Genomic DNA, 16753 nt, shown 5'->3' with positions numbered 1-16753 from the left:
AGCCCTCGGAGCCAAACTCCCCCTCAGCCCACCCCAGACTGACTTACTTGTGGGATTTTTTTGCATTTGCTCCATCTGGTCCCTTGCCACAGTCGTAGGCCTGGATGGTGAAGGTGTAGTCCTTCTGCAGCTCACAGTCCAGCTTCTCCTTAGAGCGTATGATTCCCTCACCAGTGGATTTATCCACCACCACTGCTTCAAAGGGAACATTCTGCCCGTGGATTTTAAATCCACAAATCTCACCTAAGAGTTAAAGTAAAGATAGGTTAGAACTGGTCAACATGATGATACATTTTTAAAATAAATGACCAAATATTTTGCAGCCAGGGGTTTGTGAGGGTCTGTGGACAAAGCAAGAGCACTGTGCTTTAAAATGGGTGAATTCTGGGAACTTTAGTAAAAAGAAGCAAAGGTCTGCCTTCCAAGCAACTTGTTTACTTTGCATCCATTCATGCAGGAGTACAAAAGAGAAAAAGAGAAATGTAGACAGGCATTTCACAGGAGTACTTGAGACAGCTCTAGGGCAAGAGTAGATCTCATGTGAGCATCCAGCCAAGGCCACTGGTAACACCTTCTATGCCAAGCTACTGGCAATAGCTGGGCAGTGGCTTACTTTGACCAGAGCAAGAGGTTAAAATGCACAGTTACAAGTCAAGGGGTGAAAAGGCTTCGAGTACAGGTTCAGCACCATAATTACAGAAATTCTGTCAACAGATCAAAGGACAAAGTCTTCCTGTGCAATGTACCTGGCTAAAATCAGGGAATCAAAATAAACTACTGAATGAGCAAGGTAGAAATACCAACTTCTCAGGCATCCATTTCAACAGCTATCTACTAACACAGGCCAAATGGTAGTGAAAGAAGCTCTCAGCAAATGTTTCAGAAGGTTTTCCTTCTGGTCAAACTCTTCACCCTACAAACTTGGAAGAGAAGTCCCCAGCACATAATTTTTAAACACATCACAGCTGGGTGAGCCCAGCACACAACAAAAGCCACTCAATAAATGTTTGACCACCTACACTGTGTTTTTGCCTCTGCAACTGGTTACATTTTGCTGGGGATTTTCTTACACCAACAAACCCCACTGTTTTGCTGTTATAGTTGCAGTGGTTTCTTAGTACCAACAACACACTCCTAATAAAAACATGTCTAGAGGTATTCAAACAAATGGGGGTGATTCATGTTTTAAACCACTGAAGTCAGTCCTGAAGGGGGTGTACTGCAGGAAGGTGCTGGAATGCTTCAGCACTTCAACATCACTTCACAAAGCATGAGGAAAACTGCAGCTGTCCCAGAGAAGTGATCTACAAGGGAAAATATCAGAAAATGCTAATTTTCCCCAAACAACTTCTTCAATGTCCACACAATGTACAATAACCCCAAATGGTTCAAATGGATGTCTGATTTACAGATATTTCTAACCAAGGGTTTGGTTACATAACACTTTTTATCAATATATTTTAAAATAGAAAAAAACTGGGAGAATAAATGGGACAAAAGAGCATGACAGGATCTTCTGTTTCAGTGCTGATTCCCCATTTCATAACCAAAGTTAGTAGGTTAATATTCATAAAAGGGATAGAAAGAACCCTTTATCACCTTCTTTGGTGACTGTCACCTCAAAACTCTCTAAAGGGAAAAAAGACAAACCCATGTCAGTAACAGGAAAGGTTGAATGGGAGCAAATAAGGAAAAGGCAAAGATGCACACATTACACAGAAAAGCTTTGGAAAAACTGTATTTTAAAATTCCGGTGGTGATTTGCTGTAACTGTTACAATTTTAGAGTTTTAGTTATGGTAAATATGATTTAATCTTTTAACTCCAGGTTTTCATTTGGAGAATTCTGATATATTTCAAATGATCAAGGCTTTGTTTTCTCCTTTTCTTTTTTTAATAATCCCAACTGCTAAATGAGATATTTTCAAAACTGCATGTTGATGAATAACTGCCCATAAAGTAGAATTCATCTGAATTTATTTACATTATTCTGTATAAAGTATTGCCATAATTAGTGACTAAAATATATACACATTAAAATGCAATCCTGATGAACACAAGGTTTCATTTAAGGAATGTGGAGAGGGAGCTATATGCTTTCCTAGCAGCATAGCATCAAACTTGACACAAAAATGGATCAAACACTATTGCAGCAAAATTTCCTCTTAGGTTTGCTTCCAACTATGCAAGTGAGCCAGGGATGGGACAAGAGCAAATCTGTTTGCTTATGGTGTCATCTCCTCTACAGGACACCTCTTTTCTAAAAATGCCCCTCCCAGCCTTGCCCACAGCAGCAGAGCTCCCTTCCCAAGCAAACTGGGGCTGGTGGCAGCAGCACTGTCCCACCCAACATGGGAAGCTGCCTCCAGGGACCCCACGGGCTTGATGGATTTGGGGGATTTTTTAAAAAGAATCCATAGAGATTCTGCAAGATCCTTTTCAAAGCTCTCCACATAGTCATGCTTTAAATTAAAAATTCCTAACCCCCACAAAATACTACTTGCATCCCAGAATAGCCAGGGGGAAATCAAGGACTGTGGCTGAGAAGTGGCTTTCCCCAGGGTGGGGGAGAGGGACTGCAGCCCTGTTAGAGGCACATCAAAAAGCCAAGGGAAACACTTCAAACATCTGGCCAGGAGACCCTGCACTGCACATCTGGCTGTGAGAAGGCACCCAGAGACAGCAGTGGCTGTTTCAAATGTAACAGAAATTCAGTTCCTTTATGCACAGTAAAGGGGAAATCCCTGCTTGAGAGCTTCAGCCATCAGACTGGTTTTAGGCACAAACAATAAACATACAATAAAAAATGTAACTGGCCTTTATTTTATTTTTATTTTATTTTTTTCAGCAAAACCACTTAGGATCTAATTCCAACATGATTAAATTTGTAATGTAGAAAAGAGTCACTGAGGAACAAGAATGGTCACTGTCTTCTCAAGCACATCTGGAACAGGTGCAGAAGACTGATTCCATCCTGCCCCTGTGTGCCAGGCAGCTTGACAAGGCAAGCTGGCATGACTACATTCACCCTGTTTCCAAAAGTGGATAAATATTTCACATTTAAAACCATACAAATAACCCAAGAAATAAAAATCTACATAATCCCACTTATTTCCCCCTGAATTTTAGGGTCCTACCCACAGCACAGAGTGAGCAAAGCAATAAATGTTACTTTTACTTGCCCCACAGTTCATGTACTACAAAGCACCTAAATGAACTCGTTTTGAGATGTTTCGACACGCTCAAAATTGAAATAAAGCAAAAAAGCTCTACTTAAAGTATTTTAAATCTGCAGACAGTTCAGAAGTTTCACAGCTCAGCTAGAGGGCACAATTAATTAAAATATCCAGCCTTTTGAAGCATGAATAAATTTGATTTATAAGCAGGAGCACAGCAGCAAGGGCTGAAGCAGGCAGTTAATCCTGAGCAGGGCTTTGTTTGCTGTGGAAGCTCATCAGGCCCCGTGGGCTGCTCCCACTGAACCCCAGACGTGCTGGGCACCAGCAGGGTCAGTGCCAGGACAGCTGTGAGCACAGCTGGAACAGCAGCACTCACCCAACCCAGGGCTCCCCTAGGACAGGCTCCATTTCATGGCCCACAAACACTTCCACAGAGCCCTTCAACATTTCTACAATTCAAACCCAATTCTCATACCAGGAATTTCTTTACAACCTTCATGTGCCATACTCTGAACTTAATTTCTTTAAATCCATTGCTCTGTTCCTGCTGTTTAGGAAATGTCCATTTTTGAAAGGCAAAATATATTGTTTATACAAATATATTCTGTTTCTATGATTTCCCGTTGACAAAAATGTTCATTTAATGAAAGCAGGTTTAAACAATTTAGATCAACCCAATGGGAAAAGTCTCATTTAAGAAATGCTTTGACATTGGATTTTCCTCTGCAAACACAACAAAACATTTGAAGATACTCTGACAGTACTTTCTTGAAACCATTCCTATCCAAGAGGTATAAAACTGCCATTTTCAGAATCTGTTCAATGCTGCTGAACTACCAGCACCTACATTTAAAGCATTTAAGAACTGCAAGAGGTGATTCACGTTCTCCTCATCCCTGAGAACACAAGTCAGGCTTCCCATTCCTCTTCTTAATTAACAGATTTTGTGGATCCCACCACAATGTTCTTGGTTTGGCAATGGAAGTTTTTGTCCACAGACAGCAGGTTTATTTTCCAGTTAAGACAGTAGAAGAGCCTCTGCCATATGTACCCAATGCATGAGGAAGTTTGAATTTCAGGGGTTTAGCATTATCTCTCAACTTCTGAATAACAAATTTACCATTATCTTCAACTTCACTGGAGATAATTACAGCCTTATGATAATGAACAAAACTGTTCCTTTAAGCAGTACCTCAGGAAAATTGTGACCAAACTGCCATAAAACTGCAGCATTCAATGAAGTCAGCTGCTGAACCTTTCAATGGCTCTTAATTTAATCACTCCATCTCTTCCTCCATGAAGCCAGGCTAAGCAATGCTCCCAAAAATGGCTCATGTCACATCCTTTAGGTACTTCTCTAGGATTCTTAACTCTCAAATTTTGCTTAACCAAATAAGCTCCTCCAAATATCCAATTTAAGCTTGTGTTATCCACTACAAGTAATTTAAATACCTGCAGATGCCCAGTGGTATTCTTCAGACACATCTTTCTAATGCTGTCAAATTCAATAAAGGACTTTTCTTAATACTGCATCCAATTAATGAATACAGTATGCCTAAACAAAAGTTTTCAGAAAAAAAATCTACTGCAGAAGTTGATAAGAAAATTGTCAGTCCTATGTTCAAAGTGAAGAATCAACCCACACTTGGCAAATATCTTGTGTATCATTCTCTATATTCTTTACTGGAGGAAAAAAAGCCTTTTCTTCAGCCAGAGGAAGTCATTCAGTTTTCAAAATACCCTAGACTGTTAAGCAAACTTATCACAGACATGCAGTCCTAATTCTACTAATTAGTACTTTCACTTTATTAAGACACAAATAAAAATCGCTAAGGAAACCAAAAACCAAAACTCTCTTCAGAATGGTAAGAAAATCATTGTTTCAGAACTCCCACGCTGAATGCTGTGAAATGTGGAATCTGGAGGACTGAGGAAAAGGATAGACACTATGAAAACAAAAATAAACCACCAGAAAAATTATCATGTACACATGAAATCGAAAGAAGCAAAGCACTTTCTGGTTTGGATACTTGGATACAGCTGCAAACCTGAAATAAAATACTGCTCCATGCACACACATGGATTTCCTAGGATCTAAAAGCTTTGAAATGTTGTGCTGCTGTTAGGGAAAACACCAACACAGAGCATTTAGGAAAGCATTTGCACACCTTCAAAGAGAAAGGCAGGGGATTCTTTACCTGCAAAGCGCAGAGGTGCATCTTTGTCCAGGGCTATCAGAGGGGGGTCCAAGAGCACCGTGTTGTCATTTTCTGTAACTATGCCATGATAGGTTGTTTCAATCCATGGCTTATGCTTGTTAACTGCAGGGAAAACAAAGGACAGAGTCAAAACATTGGAAACTGATATTGATGAGATCTTTGAAAAATGTTTTATAGTACTAATTCCTGTATTTTCCTCTTTTGCAATTCTGAATCGAGGTTTTAATAAACTGAAAAATTTGAGACAAAATCCTGGCTAAGTATGTTCAGAAAATTTGAGCGTCCCTGTAGGCTTTCCAAAAGTAACTCAGAGAATTTAAATTAGTTTCTAACTATGCTGGGATTTCAGATGCCCCTGAAGTGCAATTCAAAAACCTGCAGACAGTGATGGGGAGCTGCTGCCATCAGTGCCAAGTGTGACACCAGCAAAATCTCAGTCAGCACCACACCAGGGAGCACAAAACACCAGGGCTGGTTCACACTGTGCTCCCCCCACCATGCAAAACCTGGGATACAGCTGGTGCAATATTCTTCAGAACATGAAGACTTGTTCTCAGGTCAGCTTTTTCTCCTGTATAGGGGGTTACACCATCATTAAGAAAACAGGTGGAAAAGAGGTGAAATTTCATTTCTTTAGTAGTTGTTTCAAGATACTGGGAAACCACTAAGAAATCTCACAAGAGAGAATCAATCCTTCACCTCTGCACAGAAGAGCCTCAAACTGATCACCTGAGCCTGTCTCAGGATGACTGGTCTTCCTCTGCTGCAAAGAAATGCAGCCTCTTTCCCTGGCAGCCTCAAAAAGAGCTTTTTCTACTACATCACTAAAGATGCAAGATCAAATCATGTTACCTACTAGGCTGTCATCTACTGTGTGACAATCCAGCAGGAGAGTCCCTTAATTATTAAACATTTAGCTTTATTTTATAAAATAAAGCTCAGGTGGTGGAGTGTGACTGCCTGAGTTGCTCCTGGATGGTTACATTTCCTTAATAGCACAATTGTCCCACATGCAATTCTGGAAAATTTCATGTACCCAGCTGCTTAGAGCCTACTGAAAAACATCTTAAAGGGCCTGAAAACTGCTCCTTACCAGACAAAACCAGGTAATCTTCAGCAAATGATGCCTATAAGAAATGCTTTGCTAGAGGTTACAACAAACCCACCAGAGAGCATTCCATAGGCAACATCACCCAGGTTCTGGCATGCAGGAGATCAAGAACTTAAAACTTCTGAAATGCATGTCTGTGCAATTACAGCAAAATATAGACTACAGCTTGAACACCAGCACACAGCTGAGTCCTGCTATTTCACCTCTAAAGAATTATATAAGCAGATTGTCACAAGGCAGGCAGAGGGGGAAAGCTAACCCAGACTCTTGAACCCTGTCTCTTCAACCAACCAAAATGGGTTCATGTCTTGTGCCATATGCCTACCTAGGGGAATTAACAAACAGTGACAAAAGGACACTTCAATAAATGATTAAACCCAGAGAACTCATACAGGAAACCATAAAACTCCCAATATGCTTCCATCTGCAATCTTTTACCAGTTAGTAGCAACACAGACAGGACACATCATCTTCATCTGTAACAATGCAGCAAGAAAGATCTCCCAAGGAACTGTTCTAATGCAAACTGTGTTTAATTACTCCATGTGGCTTTACTTAATATGGCAACACTCTCTAGACTGCCTCAGTGGGCTCCCACAGGCACACTTCAGCATGCAGCACAGCACAGGGCAGGACATGGCAAGCACACTGCTCTGTTTACCCAGAGCAGCTCGGGGCTGCAGCAGCCTCCCAGAACACACCTGCCCCTCTCAGGGGCACTACCACAGACTCCTCCCTGCCAGGGAAGGTGCCAGCAGCTGTCCAGGCCTGAGGCTCCCGTGGAACACTCGGCCACAACTCAAACTTGGTCTCAAGGAAACCACCTCACCCACACAGCTTTGGCTTCAGGAGCACAAGGAGGTCACAGCTGGGTATTTTTATGTCGGTACATCCAGGACTGTTACACCCCAACTGAAAATCTGAGTCCTTTCATCTGTTCATCTTCATTCTTGCAAGGATATGGTATAAAATACCAGAACAGATCTCTGCCAGAAAAAAGCCTCCATCTCCATTCTAATGCTTCTGAATGTGGATTACAAAAATACTTAGGTTTTTTTTAATGTTCTGAGAAATCTTCTCCTAATTTAGCAACCTCCTAAATCCCACTACTGCTGGGTAGGGAGTTCTATAAAACCTTGAAGTGCTGTAACCACATATGAACAGAATTTTGAGTATGCTGAGCATCTGCAGAGTCTAGTGAACCTTCAAACAACAGGCCCAGTTGAAAGCAAAGTCATGTCTTTTTATTGTGCTGCAGACAATAAAATCATAAAGCTTAAACCCCTTTGTGTTTTGGAAGGCTAAAGCATCACCAGATTTTAAAACATAAAGTTTAAATCCCTTTGTGTGTATGAAGGCTAAACATCACTGGATTTTAAAACACCAAACTTACTGCTGAATACCCAGGAAAGGCCTGTTATCCATATTTGTGATCTACTGACTCCAGCATAACCACACATTGGAAGGAATTCTCAAGCCAGCATTTGAAATATGAAGCACAGCTTACATCACTGCTTCCCTTAATCAAACTGAACCAAGTATTACCCTGATCTCAGCTGCTTAAATAGCATTAAAAGCTGGACTGTGAAGGGGTAGTTTAATTGTCACGGAACTCTCGCAATCTACAGAGGCTGTTCAAAGACAGACTGGTAATTTCAAACCAGAACAGCAGCCTCTCCCAAGCCTGACACTAACGAAGTGCCCTGAGCTGTTAATCTCCTGCCATTTAACTGGGATAAACTACACCGGTTTCCTTGAAATACAATATTCACACTATTTGTAAGTGCCTCAGCTGGAATCTGCTGTAAATCCCAACGAGCATTTCATCCAGCCAAGTGGGGGGAGCCGTGCTGGCACAGACTGGCAGACTTTGCCTGGCTTTTGGTGGGCACAAAGGAATGCCAAGGGCAGCTCAGCAGAGGCATTTCCCGGGTGTCACCCGAGCAGAGCCCTCCCTGCTGCCCAGCCTGACAGAGCACGGCCTCCTCCCAGCCCTGCTCTCCACAGGTACCTGCTGCTGCTGCTGCAGGGGAGGAACTGCCCGTGTGCCTCCAACACCAGCTCTGGAAACACCATCTGCTCCTTGTCTCCTGCAGCAGAACAGAGCAGCCTGACCGTGCTGCAGCCAAGGGAATGCTCCTCAAAGCAAGGATGCTTCCTTCCCAAGAGCCATGGCTCAGGATGCTGAACACAGTCCAGGAGATAACCAGCAGCAACCTTTTCCTGCTGCCTAAAAGAATTCATGAATGTAAATGAACAGGTAGGCAGGGCAGCTGGGTTTAGGGCTGGTATGGAAACTTCAGTCACAAGCTACTAAGACAATCAGATTAATTCAGCTCTGTAATTTTAAAGCAAATACTAAAATTAAATGTACTTATCAAAGTCCTTTCTGCTTTCTTCTTACAAGTGGTCGGAAGTTTATTTGACTCAAATGGGATCTGGCACCTACATGACCAAAGATTTAAACACACCTCACCCAGAAAGGTCTGTAGTTGGAACCCTTTTTCTTCTCAATAACTACTTCTAATATACAGTGCTGTCTAGCCATGTTGCATAATTGTTAGAACTGAATCAAGATGATTCACGTCAAAAAAAATTCTTAAGAATTAACTGGTTAAACATATGAAACTCAGTAACAAGTACTAAAGTTTGAAAGCTATTTTGTTCAATCTAGTGACAGATTGAACAAAATCCTCATTCTGAAAATGTACCTTTGAGACCTCATGAAAAATGCATAGAAAAATTCACAAAAAGAGAACTATAGTCCCTGTTAATACAGATGAACTAGTAAAGAGTGCTTTACTTGTCCTGAAGGTCTGACAAAAACCGATTACTGTGTATCTTTTCTTAATTGTCTTACTCTGGATGCAAGAGATCACAAGGAAGCCTTTCAGTGAGACAATAAAAACTCCAACATGTCTTACCTTGAACAGTTGTAATTTAGTACTGTTCTGATGAAATTTCAAGCTGTATCATTAAAAGAACAAATCTGTGTAGTACCTAACCACAGAAAAATACAGTCCAGCCAAGGAGGGAAGAGCTACACAATAAAATATGCCTTCTCCACCCTGAAAGCAAAGCTGAATAAGAGCAGGCGTAGCCTGGCCTGATTACAATGTGTGTTCTGTCCTGCCACTCACAGCTCCTGCCTCCAGCCTCCAAGAGAAAAGACCCAGGATTAACTTTGGGTAGAAGCAATCTGAAATAAACCAGTGGTAATGAAAAGATATATTGTGTTTGTTTATTTAACTGGGTCTTCTCAAACCTAGAATTTTATCAAAAGTCATTGTCCTACAACCAGGTCCAAACAATGGGATAAAAGTGAACACAAGATCTGCTCGAATCCTGACTCCCCTGATAGGGTGGAACTTCCCCACAGTGTGAGGCTCCAAGACAAACTACCATTCATTCCCACTGCTGGGAACTGAGGCAGCAGCAAAGCACGAGGAATGAAGCCAGGAGATCACCTGGAATACCCAGGAGGTGCCCCAGGACAGGGATTGAGAGCATGGATATCCACCATGGCCCTCTGTGGTCCTGGCTGAAGGAAAACCCAGAGGCTGAAATTCATCCCAGTTTCAGGTCTCTGTCTTGGACTCTGACACAGTTAAGGAGCACTCCTAACCAGCCATACACTGGAGCCCAAGATAACATTTATAATCTATCAGTTGCCCACACTATCAGCCTGTACAATTAACACTACCTCTTCAAATACCACATTCAAACCAATAGCTGTAGGGATTCAACAGGGTTTTATTAAATTGGATTTTGCCTAGAGAAAAGTCACTTTTTTATCACCATTTATAGAAAGTTTCCTGTTCTCCACTGAACCAGTCGCCTCTATCTGATTTTATTTGTACAAAGATACATGGAAGTTTTGCTATAAGGCTGATGAAACTAAGAGACATGCAAATGACTGATTAGAAGCTATTTGCAATTTTTACTATCCACAACTGCAACAGAAGAAACATTCAGAGCACCAAAGACCTCAGACAGACAATATACTGACCAAATTTGAATTTGGATAAAAGCCTGTCAGAGAAAACAAAGATTCCACCACAAAACAGTTTAAATAGGATTAAGACAACAAAGCCTTAATTTCAAGTGAAATTTAAAATGTTTTACACTAAACAGAAGACTGAACTAGAAAACATAAGCCTTTAACTACAAACACTAATTTAATAAATGTTATCTTAAATGTTGCTAATTATAGTGCAAGAGTGGAAACCCCTTTCCTTTTAACTGCTGTCATATTTATAAACTCTGCTCCTTGGAAGGAAACAGTATTTAGAAATGCAGCAAACATCACCCCAGTATAGCTGGCACTTCTGGCTCTACTTGTTGACTCCATTTAAAAACAGGGAAACCCACTGGGAGCAGTAGCTGCAGTTTGTTTTCAATCAGATACAAAACAAGTGAGATGAGACCTAATACTATAAACAAAGGACAGACAGACACTTCTTCAAAGGCACTGAGGTTTCCAATAATCCCTTCTAAAGACTCCTAAGGAGGTTTAGTCCCTACAGAAGCCAATGGGAGTCAATCAGTACAAAACAAATAAATTAGAGTGCAAAACAAGATTTATTTAAGACCAAGGCTTCCGCCTCACTGAACTCTCCTATGTTGAGGTAGCATTTCTGCCTTTGACAACAATGATAATGCTACAACATACGTGGCCCTTAACACCACAAACCACATTTCAGAGAGACTTCCCCCAACGGAAATAAAGAGAATCAGATAAGGCTCAGAAAAATGGTAGAAGAGCTTTTCTTCAGAAAACTCTAATGACTACAGATGTTTTTTCCTCTCTGCATAACAGTTTCAGAGCCACAAGCCACTCAGCTATCACATACTTGGGCTTCAGGCAGGAAACCCTGCTTTACCCAGAGCACCAGAACTCGAAGCTGTGGGATGTTCACATTATGCAGAGCTGTGGCCTGACCTGGGTTTAACTCCAACCCTTCTAACTTCCATGACACACTGAAGCCCATGAGCCCAGCTTCTTTCCTTCTCCTTAAAAAGAGCTTTGCAATTATCTGCAATGTGATTTTGTGTCTGCAGAAACATTAGGACCTCAAACCGAAGATACATTTATTAATTCTAGAGAAGTTTCTGTTGACAAATTTTCCAGCTACCTCAGCACAGACAGCACAAGCTGCAGCCTGGTAACATGGGAGAAGACAACCAGCACAGGAGTATTCCAAACACAATGTACACCATGCTTGCCCAGACCATCTCTCCTCCATTGCAGTTTCCACAGCAGTGCATTATTTTAAATAACACATACAGAAAAAGAGATTAAAATTGTTTACATGAACAGATGGCTGTATATAATGCTTTCCCAAGCACTATATTGTAGGGAGGTCTAGTACTGGTTAATTCTCTCTCTTCTCAGTGGTTTCTTACTTTCATAAGTACTTGAAGAACAAAAAAGACCAGGCCACATAAATAGCCAAATTGTCTCTACATAATGCTTTAGGGTAGAGTTACATTTCCTTGCCTCGAGAAAGAAACCTACCTAATCTCCAGCCCTATATTAAAAAGGCTGCTCCTGTGTCAAAGAAACATCTGCAGCAAGACTGTGGCAGTAACAAAGTGGTTTGTGGTTTGGATTTAAGACCTTCACAGCACCACATAACTTCCTGAAATAATCACAGATCAGTTTAAAGTTTCTTCAAGATAGTATTACTTCCATCAATACCCTTTCTAAATGATAGTGAGTTGGAAGGGCCCCAAGACAACAGAGGTCTACCACTCTGCCTGGTCAGGCCCATGGAAGCAGCTCCACTCCACTCCTCATCCTGCTCTGTCAGAGACATCCAACTGCTGCACCCACAAACACAGCCAGAATGCACTGCTGGGTTCTGCTCTTCCACTGCAACAAGCTTGGAAATATTTGGGTCAGCTTGATCAATTACAAAACAAATTCGATTAGATTAAGAGTTTTGCATCAGCTGGACAGGAAAATGTCCCTTTAAATCCCAAAATCAGTCTCTGCACCCCTTAAAATAACTACAGGGAAGATGGCAGGTCAGCTAGCTCACACCTGCCTTTTGGGCAAGATCACATCCCCCAAACACTATTTCCCTTTCTTTCCAACATCAAAAAATCAACCACTTTTCACTCCCCTGTTCCAACGACAGAAATGGCAGAACTAGCAAGTTCAACTGTACTTGGAAAAAAAACCAAAAAGGAACTGGCAATACAGCACAAAATGGAAAGCTTACCATAAATGCTTCCGAACAAATGCCTTTCCTAACAACAGGGAAATAAAAACGAGCAGCCCTTGCAGCTTTCCAGGTGTCCTCCAGAGCTTACTTGTCACTAAGTGCATCTCCACGTAATATTATTAACAGGCCTACCTACAGCAGCCAAAACGCTGCAAGGACTAAGGCAACTGCACATACTAAGCCGAAGCAGCCCTCATTCTGTAACTCAGTTATGTGTGATGAAGTTAAACAGATCAGGACCTGCAGCCCAGCAGCTCTGTAGGTCTGACTGAAAACAGGTACTGCCTCCAACAAGCTGCAGAAAATCTGCCTACCAGTGCTGGCCTGGGTAATGCTGCCTAAATTTGCCATTTGTTTCCAAGCAGCTTTCTTGGAAAATGATTTTTTGATCTTAATCTTATTCCTGATTTCAAACACTGGAATTCAAAGACACTATGCTTGTGTACTGGTGTGGTAAATATTACATTTAACGATTTCAAGAACACTGGTGAACAGATTGTACTTGAGGGATCTCACACAGGTAAATGATGGCCACTGTCAGAACAGCTGGCAGAAGACTTCCCAGACACACTACAGCATCAGCTTCTTCATCCTACACAGGGAAACTGCATCAAGATGGGTCCATAACCAGCTGGTTTTTAGATCAAGAACTTCCCTTCAACGTATTTATAAGCCATTTTACAGCCGCATTTCTAACGTACGCTGCTATTCAATGCTGCTAAATCTCATCATGCGATCATCTGAATCTTGCAGAAGCAGCATTCCCGGTGCCAGGGGTAACCTTCAGGTGAGGAAGCGTCTCCGAGCCTCTCACTGAAGCCTGCCGGGGAGCAGCCCCGCAATGCGTATGATGCTGCTGCTCCTCGGGATCAATCAATAGCCACCAGGCCCGCGCTCACATCGCCAGCCCGCACGCTCTGGCCCAGGCGCTGCTCCGGCTCATCCCGCACGGAGCTTTCCCCCGCCAGCCCGGCCAGGCCCGGCTGCCCAGGGGTTTTATCCCCGCAGCCGCCCCGGCTCTGCCCGGCCCCGCTCCGGCCGGGTCTGCCGCTGGACCCTCCCGGCAACAAGTGCCGCCCCCCGGCCGCCCCGGGCCCCGTTATGTAACTGGCGGGCGGACACAGCGAGCGCCGCCGCCGCGCATCCCCCGCCGGGCCGGGCCGGGCTCTGCCCTCCGCGGCTGGGAGGGCTCGGGGCCGCTGGGCGCAGGTGAGCCGGGAGGACGAGCCGCCATCCCCTCATCCCCTCTGCAGGTGCAATGGCCGCGGCGGAGTCATCCCGGCCCCAGCTCCATCCTCCCCCCTTCCCCTACCCCCGATGTCCGCCCGCCTCCGCGCTCCCTCCCCTGCGCAGGGCGCCAAGGACACCGTCCCCTCGCCCGCCCGCGGCGCAGCTCGCCCGGGGACCCGGACCGTCGCCCTCGCCGTCGCCAAGGCGCCGAGCAGCCTCCCCCGCCCGCCCCAGCCGCGTTACCTCGAGCGGCCGCGGCCGCTCCGCAGAGCAGCGCGGCGAGCAGCAGGCGGGCGGCGGGGGCCGGCATGGCAGCGCGGAGCGGGGACGGCAGCGCGCAGCCCCGGCTGGCGCCCCCGCTGGTCCGGGCTCCGCTGTGCGGCGGGCGGAGGGCTCGGCTCGGCCCCGCGGAGGAGGAGGAAGAAGAGGAGGAGGGAGGAGAAGCGCTGCGCGGCCCCGCTCCGCTCGCCGTCCCTCCCCTCCCTCCCCCGCCCACCCCGCCGGCGGCTCCTAAAATGGCGGCCGGGCCCGCGCCGGGCACCAGGCGGGGGAGGGAGCGAACCAACGGCGCGGGGCGGGGGGCGCCGGGAGAACCCATTGCGGACCCCCGCGGGCTGCGGCGCGCCCCGCCCCCGGCGCTGAGGGCCCTGCGGCACCGCCGCCATGGCGCTCCCTCACGGGCATCGCCGCTCCCTCACCGGGACCCCCGCTATGGTGCTCCTTCACGGGCATCGCCGCTCCCTCACAGGGACTGCCGCCATGGCACTCCCGCTATGGTGCTCCTTCACGGGCATCGCCGCTTCCTCACGAGCGCGGCCCTGGTGCTCCCTCACGGGCACCTCCCGCCCGCCGGGCCCGGAGCGCCTCCGCCGCCGCTGCTTCGGGAGCTCTGTGCTGCATTTGGCTTCTTCCCGCGGGCTGAACCGGGCTGCGGGCAGGGAGCAGAGGGGCTTTCCCCAGCTGAGGGAACCTGGTGCCCTTCCAGAGCCTCACACAGCTGAGGGAACCTGGTGCCCCTCCAGAGCCTCACACAGCTGATTTAATAAATGCTGATTAAGACCCCAAGTCGTTAGAAAGCGTCAAACTCCGTATGAAGCTATTTAAGAAATAATTAACCCCATATAAAGCTATTTGAATGCTTTTGCCCTAACATTCACACATCTTTTCAGAAAAAAAAAGAGGAAACCGCTGGGTTTTACCCAACCCAAAGCTGATGCCAGAGGCAGGCAGGGACAGGGCCACACTGGGAATGGGACGCACAAACCCAGTCAGCAGCTGCGATGGAACAAACTGCCAACACCTGGTGCTACAGCATTGGGTACAAACAATCACAGCATCATTTAGGTTGGAAAAGACCTTTAATATCATCAAATCCAACCCTTAACCCAGCACCCCCATCTTGCTGTTTTGCCAGCTCTAGAAGTGCAATCCTGCAGGAATGTTGCCAAACACAAACACACCTTGGTGCTTCACTGAGTCTGCCCTGCAGAGTAACAAACCCTTTTAGTGCAGTGACTTCTATCAAGCCAAAAGATTACTTCTGTTTAGAAAAATTTCAAGTGGTATCTAAATCAAGAATATTCATTAAGTTGCACAGAACTTGTCCTATAATAGAAAAGTTCTTTGCTCTACTGTCCAAAATTTCAATGAGAAAATATTTCAACAAAGGAAAAAATAATCAATACCATGATCTGAGTTTTGACAATTAAAATGCAACCAACTTATTTTATAATTAGATCTGACTACTCATGCTTTGTACCTATTAGCCATTTAACTCCCACAGTGAAATAAAAATAAAGTCCAGAATGTTCAGGATCCTAGAGATGTGGTATTTCCTTATTTTCTGAGCAATTTAAATACCAAGATTGACCTGTGCTGGAAAAGCCTCCTCCTCCCTCCTGAGGCAAGCCCAGGGCTCACTGCCTGGTCACCCCACACTGGAGATGGAGGAGGAAGCAAAGGTGAGGAACCGAGGTATTCACTGCCCTGGAGCAGCCACTCGGGTCTCACGGGGTGACAGAATCTGGTCTGTCCCAGCCAGTGCATTTGGGTACCCAAAGGAAAATGTTCTTCCTCTTCCACGCTCCAAACCAACCACTTCTACTCGCTGTTCACGGTGTCTGCAGAGCAGAGCAGGACCCTGAAGAGTCATACCCTGAGACCCAAGACAGTGAACATCCCCAGTTCCATCCTGTGCTCTGGAGCTCTCCCTTAGCCAAGTGACTCCACATTTATTCCATGGACTGTAGGGCAGCTGCTCTATCAAGAGCTAAGACATCTTTCTTTTTTTAAATAAAGCTAAAGCCTCCGTCTAAACCTCCTTGATTTCTCAGCCTGGCTAACATATGCTGGATGGCAGATCATGTCAGAAGAAGCCTGGAGCCCATCTGTTGCCAGAGAGCTGAGTCTTTACATTCTGCCAACGCAGCTTCAGCTGACAGGGTGCTATAAGATGTGTTTTTCTTTTGTATGGAGAGTAGGCCTGTCCAGCACAGTGTGACTCTCTAACTGGGCTTACTAACAGACTAAGAACCACCCCGTTAGCAAAGATTTGCTAGGCAAGATCTCATCAGTTGAAAGATGATTGCCCATTGATGAATACACGGTGTAACACATACCCAGTACTCACCCAAATACTGGATTTTGATTAGGAATCTAACTATGGGCAGAGCTTTAATGTCAATATAAAGGTATCTGAAGAGGGCTGAATGTCTGGCCAGTCGGCATTCACATACACATTCTCTATTAAAACATTTTTTGCAAAATAAATTATCATTAGGTGGGG

At 44.8% G+C, this 16753-nt stretch overlaps 1 protein-coding gene across 4 annotated transcripts in view; it reads right to left on the bottom strand.

The window, feature by feature from the left end:
• Window positions 1-14562, bottom strand: part of CLSTN1 (calsyntenin 1) — a 30057-nt gene extending 15495 nt beyond the window's left edge. For 2 of the 4 annotated variants that reach the window (XM_054647672.2, XM_054647674.2), the window contains exons 1-3: window positions 14212-14562; window positions 5377-5499; window positions 48-243 (exon numbers count right to left, since the gene is read on the bottom strand). In XM_054647672.2, coding sequence (XP_054503647.2) covers window positions 48-243; window positions 5377-5499; window positions 14212-14278 — 386 coding nt within the window. In that variant the 5' untranslated portion in view covers window positions 14279-14562. Of the gene's footprint in view, window positions 1-47; window positions 244-1599; window positions 1630-5376; window positions 5500-14211 lie in introns of all 4 variants that reach the window. The other 2 variants (XM_054647673.2, XM_054647671.2) reach the window with 2 other exon arrangements.
• Between the last annotated feature and the right edge of the window lie 2191 nt (window positions 14563-16753).

The sequence above is a fragment of the Agelaius phoeniceus genome, chromosome 24, assembly GCF_051311805.1.
Source record: "Agelaius phoeniceus isolate bAgePho1 chromosome 24, bAgePho1.hap1, whole genome shotgun sequence".
Lineage (NCBI taxonomy): Eukaryota > Metazoa > Chordata > Aves > Passeriformes > Icteridae > Agelaius > Agelaius phoeniceus.
Note: the sequence above shows the minus strand (reverse complement) of the source record. Positions and strands in the feature narration are given on the sequence as shown.